The 12,522-nt window shown below is 45.9% G+C and overlaps 1 protein-coding gene across 3 annotated transcripts in view; it reads left to right on the forward strand.

Moving 5' to 3' along the window:
- The window catches only part of plppr2b (phospholipid phosphatase related 2b), a 34,356-nt gene that overhangs the window by 1,446 nt on the left and 20,388 nt on the right, over positions 1 to 12,522 (forward strand). For 2 of the 3 annotated variants that reach the window (XM_076170300.1, XM_076170303.1), the window contains exons 2-4: positions 1,022 to 1,142; positions 4,308 to 4,488; positions 7,763 to 7,873. In XM_076170300.1, coding sequence (XP_076026415.1) covers positions 4,399 to 4,488; positions 7,763 to 7,873 — 201 coding nt within the window. In that variant the 5' untranslated portion in view covers positions 1,022 to 1,142; positions 4,308 to 4,398. The remainder of the gene's footprint in view (positions 1 to 1,021; positions 1,143 to 4,307; positions 4,489 to 7,762; positions 7,874 to 12,522) is intronic. The other variant, XM_076170301.1, reaches the window with a different exon arrangement.

Genomic DNA, 12,522 nt, shown 5'->3' on the forward strand with positions numbered 1-12,522 from the left:
TGCTCCTACTTCGACAGACTCTTGAGGAAGAGCCCAGAATCAAACCAGGAACCTTCCAATCCGCATAGACGACCACTCTACCATCCCAACCCAGGCCTTAACTTATTCGTACTGGCATCAGTATTAGGCCAAACAGAAATGAACAAAAGTCTTTTGAAGTATCCCGTATCACCAGTGACCCTGTGAGGGAAGGGAAAAAAAGTTTTGTTAATAATTGACAAGATAGATGCCCCAAAGTCTGTTTTCAACTCTATAGCTTCATAAAAATGACTAGACTTTTATGTTTTGAACTTTTTATGTGTACTTCATTATAGCTTACTCACATTTCTTTTATGCCACCGTATATTTGAGGCTCCTGTTTTTGCTGTTACTTGCTTTTTAAACAGTCTTTTTAATTTCCCCAAATCTAGAGTAAGAACTCCCACAGTATCAGCGTAACAATGTGTTGGTCACTGTTTCAAAGACATTGTTCACAATTTAGCTGGCCCGGGATGGATCTTTCTTTTTAATCCCACTTTGCCAAAGAAAAATAGCCTGATTAATTCTTTATGGCTGAAATTCCCTAGCATGGCAATTTGAAACAAGAATGTCCTTGGCTGTGATCCACTGTGTATGAAATGAGCACATCCACCGACTCGCCCTACTTCTGATTCCCAGAGACAAGAGGCAGTCTTTACATGCAGAGCCAGATACTGTGAGAACAGAAGAACACAAGCTCGTATCACACAGCTTCACTTCAAACAAACTGCAAATCCATATTGGAATAGCGAACAAAAATATCTTAATAGAACTTTAAGAAGTGCATGTCAACATTTTCAGCAGCATTCCAAGACCTCTGACAGTTACACAAGATGTTAATGTATGAAATTTAATTACTCCATCTGGCATTACTGCATGTAAATGAGAACCCTCATTAGCATTATAGAGGCACAGCTGATAAGACTCTGTTGAGTGTTATCTATTATTCTCTCCACATATCGTCAATTGTTACATATTGTATCATGCCTTATTCACATCACAGCACGCCCCCAGTGGATGTGTGATGGAGTTGACATGTTGCTCTTAATGAGGACAGATGACAGTTGGAAAGAGAGAAGTGTTATAAAGCCGAAGAACAAACACGAACGCCCTCGTGCCCTCCTGTACGTGAGTGTGAAACATGCTTCATTTCAATCTGTTCATACCTGTTTGTGTGTATGCATGTGCATTAAAGAAAGTCAGGATAGGATAGAGGTGTCCTGGATATGTGTGTGTGTGTGTTTGTAGGCTATGCACGGCCACCCCTGTGTGCACACTCTATTTACAGAGTCCTGTGGTGTCTTACCTTCCCTGTTTCGCCCTTGAGTTTGACACTTCCTCTCTCTTTACATTCTTACTCTGTTCGGTTGCACCGGTCCATATGATCAGACATGTCTGTTCTGATCTTCTATCTAAGGGCATCGCAACCATGAAAGATTGAGTAGAGTACTGACAGCTGCACACCTGCAGGGCATGAGTTAATGTGATGGGGCGTGTAATGTAAATTTCCTAAGGGAGGCTGTAAAAGACAGATATTAATATACTCACTAAAATATACTGCAGGAGTTTCTGTTTCCCGGCTGCAGCAGGTGCATTTGTTGCGTAGAAGCTTGTGTCACCAAAGTGCTCACTTCATAATGTTTACAGACTTTACACCTATGCCTTCATGTTATTGAAACTATACACTGGGCGATAGATGTTATGAGCCTCAGTGAATGTTTAGTGATAATGTGAGGGGGGAAGCACAACAAGAAAAAGACAGAAAGACAGAATGATTTGTCAAACCTAAGCAGCAATCAGAGATTCAGATTCAGTTGTTAAAAGGTAAAACCTGCAATCCACAGTGCTCTGAAATGGGAATCTCCAGGGTTAAATATGTTTCAAATAGTGTTTATAGCCCATTGCTTGTTAAAACTCTTGTAAAAAAGTATTTACCCATCTACCTACAGCATCGTACAGCTGAAGAAACAGAAAATGTATCTCCTTTTATTCATTGCAGCAATAGTACGCAGCGTACTTCCTCTGTCATGTCCTGTCTTAGTCCATCATCTGCTTTGTTCTTTACATGTTAGCAGGTGGTAAAGCCTGTGCGGAGGGAGGGTCGCGTCCCCCGCTGAGCCAGGAATGTCAGATTTGAGTGAGATCTCCGTTGTTCTGCACTTTGCTGCTACAGTGAAAGAGGCAGAAGAAGAAGAAGAAGTACCATTTATGATTGGTATTGTCCTGGTTTGTCCTCCGTTTGTGAGTGAGTCATGTTCATTTTCTGAACATTGAAGTATTTCTTCCCTCACATTGGACTGAGCCACAGCCGTTTCACCAGGCGAGTGTTTTGGAGAAGTCTTCAGGCGGTAGTAATTCAACCGTTTGTGTGCAAGGCCATGTCGGAGTGATAATTGTTTCATCTACTGTGTGCATCTCTAGTGTGTGTGTGTGTGTGTGTGTGTGTGTGTGTGTGTGTGTGTGTGTGTGTGTGTGTGTGTGTGTGTGTGTGTGTGTGTGTGTGTGTGTGTGTGTGTGTGTGTGTGTGTGTGTGTGTGTGTGTGTGTGTGTGTGTGTGTGTGTGTGTGTGTGTGTGTGTGTGTGTGTGCGCTTCTGTGCATTTGCATCCCTGTCATTCCACTCTTTTAAAAGCAGAGTTACCATGGGAACTATGGCATCGGTGATGTCATAATTTTTTCCATCACAAAGAGAAACTATGGTGCTGTGAGTTCCTTTCTGCCTGAGTGATTCATCTGAGAGCAGCCAGAGGGTCGGTGACTTTTACAACGCTGCTTCCTCAGACATTTGTCTTGAAAGTCTTTTGTAAGCAATGTCGATGTGTTTAACGATTTGCGCTGGCGAGAGGGATGCCTGCCTGTCTGTTCCCCGGAGATTTCATTTCTCTTAATGGCTCATACTCGGGGCGTATGCTGTAACTGTAATGGAACAATCCAATCAGGATTCCAAAGAGGTGGCAAGAGGTAATTTGTCAGGAATCTAGCAGCATATTACAGCCTATTTGTGTTCATAAAGAATTAGATTTATACACATTTCTTACACTGTGCAGTAGGCAAATGTGAATGTAAAACACTGTCTATCTAACAAGCTGAGAAGCTGTGTTTACAAAAATAATGGGGTTGTTTGTGGTGTGAGGCACAATAACTGCAAGTCAGACACTGAATGGAGCACAGATGCCCGTGGGGAAGTTGCCAGTGTCCTGTCCGCTGGTGTCATTGCAGCACACCTGAACCCAACACACATCTGTCAACGGACACATGCATGCTGTCACACGTACTTATTCCTGATGGGAGCGCAAACACACACACACACACACGGAACCAAACTACTGCTTGCGTGCTTGCACCTGAGGGCCTCTGTCCCACATAGGGCTGTGTGCTGTCTGACGCGTCGTCCCACTTTTCCACTTGACAATTCATCATTAACCCGCAGTCGGCTGCTGCTGCTTATATGTGTGTGTGTCTGTGGGGGGGTTCACTTGACTTCACACTATCATTCACACATAACACACACACTGTACATGCAACTGACAACACAAATGGACACTACACACACACAGCCTACACGCATTGTCGTCAGCGGCTCCTCTGTCGCACTTTGGCTTTCCAGTTTTCTCAAATTTGCACCTGCACATTCACGCACATGCACACACCCACGCAAACAAACTTGCAATCACACACCGGTGCACACACACACGCTCTCTCATGGAGCCCATGGTGTCTGTCGTCTCAAGTATGAAAGTGGTTTCCTGGGGTACGGTGGACTGAAGTACACCGTGTCTACCATTTTAGCCACTGTGCTGCCTCAGCCTTTGACACACATAAAGTCCCTCCTTCTCCCCCTCCGATTTTCTCTCTCTCTCTCTCTCTCTCTCTCTCCCTCTCTCTCTCTCTCCGTTTCTCCCACTGCATCTCTAACACACTCTCTGACACACACACACACATTCCAGCTCTTTTCTGCTCTCATTCTCCTCTCTCCCGCCGTCTGTCTCATTCTTTGATTCTCTCCTCTCCCACTCCTCTCTCTCTCATCTCTCTGCATTGGCAACTGCTCTCTCCTGCCAAGCCTGTGGATCCCTTCACTTGACTAATTAGCCCTGAAGTGCTGTTGAAGATCATCATATTTAGCTTAGCGACCTAGCGGCAGGGTGCAGACAGATATAGAACGGGCTCGCTGGAGGCTGGGTGCCTGGCAGTGGGCAAGCTCCCTCTGTCTCTCTCTCTCTCTCTCTCTCTCTCCTCTCTCACTCTCCCCCCCTCTCTCTCTCTCTCTCTCCCTCCATTCACTCTCAGTGCCGAGGGCTTCTGACCAGCAGAAGTGTGTGGCAATTTGCTTTTGAACCAGAAGGAGGAGAGGAGACGGGATCCAGAGGATGAGAGAGTGATGCAGGAGCGAATCATTCCGGAGGCGAGGACTCGGAGGAAGCAACAGCCGCTGTGCAGCAGCTCTGCGTTCAACACACACAGATTTAAGGTGAGGCTATTTCAAACCCATTATTATTCCACTGTTATCTATTCTGGCTGTTTTGGGTGTTTCTTTCTTGGGTATGTATGTATGTGTGTGTGTATGTGTGTGTGTGTGTGTGAGAGAGAGAGAGAGCGAGAGAGGATGTCTCTCTGACCCACATAATTGAACCCGAGGTGCAGCACAGCAGGATTCTCTTTCTTTCTCTCGCGCTCTCTCTCTCCTTCAACCCCTCTTTCTTGCTCACTCGCGCACACACACACACACACACACACACACACACACACACACACACACACACACACACACACACACACACACACACACACACACACACACACGGCATGGTCTCTTTCATGCAACAGCCGTGTGACACCACTTGTTGGACTGACAGATCGCAGATTTGCATTCAAAGATTATTGGGGCAGTATTTGTGTGATGCATGTGCACCTGTTTGTGTGTGTGCGTTGGTGCGCGTGTGTGTATGTGTGCACCGGTGAGAGAGCGAAGCTTAAGGTTGCACATTTCAGCGAGCAGCGTGGACAGCGACACCAGAGACAATCAGTCATGCCAGCTTTATGCCTGATTGCTTCTCATGGCTTTAGGAGATGGGCACTTAAAAGAGCCATACTACTTACTGCAAAACCTCCTGTGTGTGTGTGTGTGTGTGTGTGTGCGTGTGTGTGTGTGTGGTCTTTGATGGAAAATCTTGTGGCGTGATTTCCCCTTCTTTTCTCACACACAAAGCAGAATAATGTTGCCCAGGAGACGGATACACAGCAGTGGTGAAAATGAGAATATGAAGCATGAATAATTAACATACAAACACATTAAATGTTGCCTGGGCAGCAGTGTGTGTGTGTGGGTGTATGTCTATGTGCGAGTGTGTATGTGTTACAAATTTTGCATTGACAAGAATCAAATCTTCACCCCCCCGATCCAACAATTTGAAATTGCCGAGGTTGTCTGGAGGAATTCTTACACATTTCAGCAGTTTGTGGCCATAAACAAGTCCGGGCTATAAATAGAGAGCTGACATGATGGAGCCGTGATGGGGGAGAGATGTGGTGCAAGTTTGTGGGCTCATCACAACCCCTGGGGGGATTTAGCAGAAAATGTGATTTGCTAATCAGTGTATCGTGTATTAAACCTAGGATTGGTGTTGATTTGGTTTTTGTAAAAAGCAATGTGAATTAGAGGAGGAGGAGGGGAGGGCTGTTGGAGGAAGACTCCCAGACGGTTGTTCTTTTGCATGAGAAAGTGTTATTTTATTCAGTGATTTGATTTCCAAAGTCTTGTGAGCTTCAACACGAACAACGCGAACCAGCGACTCATTTCTTGAAAATGAAGATGTCTAAAGCATCGGAAATTAGGGAATCTTCTGTCCGTGTTTCGTTGAGACGAATCGAGTGGTTTGAGGGGTCACATGGTAGGACGTGGCCACGTTCCAACCCCGTGACATCACCTCCCTCTCCTATCTGCACCAATCAACAGCTGCCATTGATCGGGGGAAAGGCGCTGACGTGGCAGCAGAGATCGGGCTTCAGCTATAAACTGGGCGAGATAATTGTTGTCTGGGAGATGAGGGAGTGAATTCGATAACGGAGTGGAGAGCCGAGTCTGTGTGAATGAATTAAAAATATTGAATTCTGCCAGATTGCAAAGGGGAATGACTGGTTGTCCATTTCATAGCACAGACAAAAGGAGCATTTATCTGTTGAAATCCAGAGTCACTGTGTGTGTTGGAACTTAACTTCTCGTGGAATGAAAGCGATGAGCCTCCTAACCCCTTCCCTGGGCCACTTCTCTACTCCCCTTGTTTCCTCCCATGCTCCCTTTGGAGGATGCAGGATGTCCTCCTGTTGCTTCTACCTACTTTCCCCACCGCTGCTGTTATAACCCAGCCCTTCCTCCTCTTTTCTTCTGAAGACTCTCCAAATATCTTTTTTCTGTCTTATCTCCAACTGTCAGGTTTTTGTTTTTGATCATTGCTTCCCTGTTTTCACTCAACTTCTCCTCCTTTCAACCTCATTTCCCAACAACGCTTGTTTGATTGCCCGTAGTGGAGCGTGTGTGTGTGTGTGTGCTGGCGTGTAGAGAGATAACGTTGATGCCGACGAATGATGATGTGATGATTCTCTCTCCACTCTCCAATGTGGTTATCAGTAGAATTAAGTACACAGGCCTTCCGTGTGTATTCATGGCTTCATTATCATATAAACAGTATCATCTCTAGATATGAAGGCCAGCTTTAGACAGAGAAGTACAAGAATGTGGATTTAGAGAACAAATCCCTGAGCTGGTCAGTCGATACGGAGCAGAATTACTTTCTTATGAAGAGTTTACATGGCTGGATGATGTTGAAAAAGGAGGCGTTCAGTGGAAAAAAGGAAATGTTACCGTTACTGCTGAATATAGATGGACACTCTTTATTTACGCTATTGCATTGCCTGCAACCCAGCAGTCATTACGGTCAGTTAGACCTGATTGGATTGTCTGCTCTGTTTCCTGACAAATGATTCCATTATCTGAGGTGAATCGCAGAATAAGATTTTGATTATCCAAGTGCTGTAAACATCTCTTAATAAGATTATGTCCTCTCCTCCTGGCCCTGGCCTGCAAATACAACACTTACCGTCAACTGAACAGTTTTAGTCCCACCTGTAATCTGAACCATGGGAAACTTTACTTGTTAAGCTGACTTGAGTGTTAAATTTATGATATCAAGTTTGCATTTAGTTAATCAGCGTTATCACATTTGTGAAACAAGACTTTAATTAAACTGACTGTGTGTGTGTGTCGTACATGTTGTACTTTCTCACAGTCACATCAGCTCAGCCACATTGGAGAAACCAGGCTTAGTGTGAATCCATCACGCTTTGCTTTAACAACAGATTTTAGTGAAATAAATGAATGTGTGTCACTTGTAAATCTCTCCGCCATCTTGTGAGCTCTTCACCTTCTTGCTCTTGTTGCTGTTGTAAACCGTTTCACTGTAATCTCCAACTCCTCACCAACTTGAGAGCAGAGAACAGCAGGTAGACTTTGAAAACGCGCACACATTGGATGACATCATAACTGGGGTCAAAGGGGCGTGTCTTTGTCTCTTGCTGGATGCTTGTAGCCGGTAAGTCATTTCCTCTCTGCAGCTTCAACTTTCTCTTTCCTTTTTTGTTTGATTTTGTCGTCTGATTAGACATATACGCTATAAATTTCTCCCTCTGCTTCCTGTAGCGCAGCTCAACATCAAGCATTTACAAAACGTTTCCCTTTGGTCCCACAGATGATGGACAGTCGGCTGTCGGCGCAGAGGAGAGAGGTGAGGAGTGACCCTGAAGACGACGCCCTGCTGAAGACCAGCACCTACATCGTGCCGTGCTTCCTCTTTGTGGAGGTGAGTTGACGGCACAGTGGTCCCTCGTTGTGCTCATCAGGCTTGGCTCAGGTCAGGCACTGAAGATGAGGTCGTAGAGTTTGTAACCGTTGCTGCTGTTTGCTGTGTGAATGAGTGTGTGACTCCAAATTAGATTATTTGAGACTCAACTTGACAAAACTAATATGCCAAGTGAGCCGTTTGACTTGGAAAGATTTGATATCTCCACACACCAAGGAGTAAGAATTGTATAATTAAACAAACATACAAACAAATGAAGACGAACGTGAGAAATGATTACACTGGCATTGAATGTGGTATGAAGTGTCTGACTTGTTTAGGACCTGGGACTTGAAGTGACTCCTTAAAAGCCCAGACTTGGCAAAACAACACCTTAGAAGCCACTGACCCAAAGAAATCACATTTTACACTCTTCTGTCCATGAATGCGCCCTGGCTCATCACTCATCTATTTTACATATTTAATTCCACCATGTCTTTGTTCGTTTCGTACGCTCTCCTGACAGATTAATGACATCGTGCGTCTTCGGGGGGAATTGCACAAGTTAGCGGCCTCCGATTCCAAGTCAGTGAGTCTCAACAGAGCAGACTTATTTGATTTAATTGTCAGTTTGGGCAATTACGTTCGGTTTATGAGTCACTTAGTGGATGAAAGGATCCGTCGGTGAGGTGTTCCCACAACAAAGGGGCCTCTCCGTTGACCTTTCCCCCACTCGCAATCATCTTGATTCCTTCCCTTCGCTCCTCTTCTCTTCCCACCACTCCTCGTCTCCCTCTGTAATCCCTAAATGCACCTCCTAATTAATTGGGCTAATTTAGAGCGGAAACCCAATTAGCTCACGCCGCTAACAAGCCCCGAGCCTGCAGGTCTGAGCTCTGAGCTTCAGCAGCCATCGCACAGTGAGCCGATTTAAGCATAAGCATTCAGCCTGCTGTCGTTTTTTTGCTTTCGGTGGGAGAATTCATGCGTATGAAACTTTCAGCTGGTTGAACATTGTTTAGTGGAAATAGTGGCGGAGAAGCTCGACTGGGTAAGTTAGATGTTGAGATTTTGCAGTGTGTAACCAACAGGCAAAGTGTGGAGCTGCAGATGGATGCCGATGTGCCGGTGTGCCTCAGGTCAAGAGGAAGGAACCACACGTCTCAGTATTTTTCCATAAATGCGTCTGACCCCTGCAGAACCGCATCTCGCTCTTCTTTTTCATTAAACTCATCCACAACACCCTTTAATCTGCTTTCGTACGCCATGGCGGCTCCTGCAGTCTTTTCATAGAGGAGACGATGTTCTCCAGCACACCTCATCTGTTTATAGTGCGGCACAAATATCCCACAATCCCCTCGAGGTTTTGCAGCCTTTATTTTCCTTCATTGTGCTCTGTGCTATTGGCTTATTCTCAGCCTTCGTGTGGAGGACTTGTTATAATCACTTTGCAGCGTTTTTGCGCTTTGTAGAGCATCTTGTGTCGTCCTCAGGCGTGTATCTGTCTGTGTTGCTCCTCCCCTCCTCTGCTAGTCTCTTTGATGGCGTCTTGAACGCTGCCCAGTCACTCTATTTACACGGATGCTCTGCATTATTCTTATCTAGAGCGCGTTCCCTTGTGTAATTACATCCCTCGCGCCATGGTTCTCCCTCTATCATCATCCTCCCACTCCCAATCTGAAAAGAGCTCCGTTCTCCCGTTTCCTCCTCAAAGCTCCTCGCGACCGACACGTTTCCTAAACGCTCTCCATTAGTCCCTCTTCTGCTCCAGCCCCATTCTGGTTTCCCGTCGCCCGCCTTTTGTTCCTCCTCTGAACCTGTAGGCTTTATCCTCAACAGACGCTGTCCTCAGAAGACCTCGGCGCTCTTTATAGCCCGGAGATAAACACGGGACCCCTTCAGGCCTCTGCCTCCATTCCCCCCATCGCGTCACCTTAATCTCCTCGCCTCCCTCTCCAGGGTCGTACGCCTTGTTTATTGTTTGCTCGCGCACGGCCAGAAGTGGGATGATGTAAATCTGTCTTGACTTTAATCACTGCATATGCACCTGAATGAATCAGTGTGCATTGCAGCAGTTTAATAAAAGAGGTTTTTAAACTCGCTTCATACAGTGGAGCTCGCTGTAGCATAGCTTCCCAGGAGGCCACTCGCTCCTTTGTTGTTATATTAGCATCTCATTACCCGTGTTCTTTTCAGTTCAAGCACCCGGCCTTATTACTTTTGCTCTCTTGTGATGTTTCTCCATTTTTTCTTTTTCTTCTCTCTCTCTCGCTCTCTCTCCACCTTTTATATCTCACTCCCTCGCCCTCTTCTCCTCCTGTTATCGTCCTGTGCGTCTGTGCTCTTATTCTCTTTCTCTCTCCGCCGGTTCATCGCTAACTTTGATTGCATCTTCCATCATATCTGTGACCCCGTTCCATGTCTTCCATGTCCGTCCACTGTCATCGTCTCTCACCCTCTTCTCCAACATTGTGATAACTAGCCTGACTGTGCTAAAGACACGGATCACACACACACACACACACACACACACACTGAGACACACACTATTTCAGTTGTTGTAGCGCGGGATGGAAACAGCCACATAGATCATGATGGACTCTCTGTCTGTCCCTCTCCTGTCTGCTATCGTTTGTTCTCACTCCACGCCGCCGTTGTTGTTGTTTTTGTTGCTGACATGCAGTGAAGCGACTCGAGAGTCTGGTCCAGATCCTGACGTAGCTTCAAAGGGCCCCACTTTCAGAAGTTGTTTTGACAGAACAGATTTCTGACTGGCTCCAGATACCGGGGAAGGGTTGGGTTTGATCTGGGCCCGGCAGGCCTGCTGTGTTATTCTGTACCAAAGCTGAGTTTACAACAAACACAGCGTCTCTGTGGACCCTCTGTGCTCGGCCCCATCAACACAATGGGTTCATGCTTGTATAATCGTCCCCACTGACTCCCACTGGTTGGTCCGTCTACTCAAATTTTGAAGACCTGCAAGCATAGACAGGGGATTTGGACATTCGGATTTGAAAGGAAAGCAGAAAAAGCTGTTAGGTAAATACATTTTGATATTTTAGAGATATTATCTGATCACTTAGAGAAATGACAAACGTTTAGGCTCCAAAGTTCATCTTACCTTTTTAAAGCTGCATTATTTGAACGTCCAGATGTGCTACCTGCCTGTCTAGCTGTGATACATTTATGTTAAAGGCAACATACAGCTTAGTCCTGTCCAGTTTATCTCTGGCTAACACACACACACACACACACACACACACACACACACACACACACACACACACACACACACACACACATTCTCACCTATAAGCAATTTGAGAGTTTCCAGTTCACCAAACCCTGCGTGTCTTTGGACTGCTGGAGGAAACCTGGACGAAATCTAGGAATGAGCCAGGCCCCGGCGTGATCCTCTGAGCCGTGCAGCAGCCACACATTTCTGGCACCGCGCATCTCTAGCCTGGACCGCCAGCTATAGGAGCAGTTCAGTTTGTTCCTCCTGTCCGCTCCTTCCCTTCCACGCCTCGCTGGCACCATCTTTTCACGACACAGCGAGCCCAGGAGAGTAAACACACTGCCGAGCGCCCGGACGCGTTATATTTCAGATCTCCGGCAGATGCGGCGGACATCTGGATGCATTTCCCCAATCTCCACATCCTCTCTGTGTCGCAGCTGTCCTAATTTGTGCCCGCTCAGTCATGTTGATGTGCACTATTTCCCGCTTTGATGTGCAGTTTTTCTCCCGTGTCGACCGCCTCCTCGCTGCTGCCGGTCGGAGACACTCACCTTTCATGTGGACGGGAGTGCTGCAGGTTTCTGAACACGGAAGGCCCACGCCAGATTGGGCAGGTTGCTCTGATAATAACTAACATTCCAAACGCGTGTGTGTGTGTGTGTGTGTGTGTGTGTGTGTGTGTGTGTGTGTGTGTGTGTGTGTGTGTGTGTGTGTGTGTGTGTGTGTGTGTGTGTGTGTGTGTGACAATTCTAGAATTAAGGTTTGAAAGGCTAATTGACTTTATTGCTTTTTGATCTTAAACAAACGTCAACACGTGTTATTGCATCATAAAAATGACACCAGAGAGATGTGAGATTTGTCTTAAAATCCAGCAAAGATACGTTTACAGACATACACACACGCACGCACGCACGCATGCAGGCTGTCACCTGCAGACATTGACACACACAGCTCATTCTCACATTATTCTCTGCACAGTCTCCTCCTCATTATCTCCCAGACTCCATGAATAGCACCTGCCTGCCTGTCTTGTCTCCTGTGGATGTTTCAAACACTTGTTAGCAGGCTGGTACCCTCCACTTCAGAGAGCTATATAGGCTTTGCACAGCTGTATACGCTGTAGGTTCCCGTACGCATTAATCATCTCACCTCTCTGCTATATCAGGAAGTAAAATATACAGTGAGATCTCTTCAATTTAATTTCCTCTGTGAGGCCTAATTATAACCCACACACTTGTTTCTTCTCACCATGTGCAAATTTTTTCACATGATTACAAAGCTGGAAAGTAACTTCCTCTAATTTAAAATACAAAGTTCCTGCACTTCCCTTTTCAGCTCCACTCTCGCTGGGATAAACATTTAGTCTGACTTTAATACACATCTTTATTATTAGTTGTCTGTTGACCCGTCCAGCTCCAGGATAAGGGAGGAC

The sequence above is a fragment of the Genypterus blacodes genome, unplaced genomic scaffold, assembly GCF_046128005.1.
Source record: "Genypterus blacodes isolate CSIRO-AG114 ecotype Tasmania unplaced genomic scaffold, CSIRO-AGI_Gbla_v1 ptg000216l_1, whole genome shotgun sequence".
In the NCBI taxonomy this organism is placed as follows: Eukaryota; Metazoa; Chordata; class Actinopteri; order Ophidiiformes; family Ophidiidae; genus Genypterus; species Genypterus blacodes.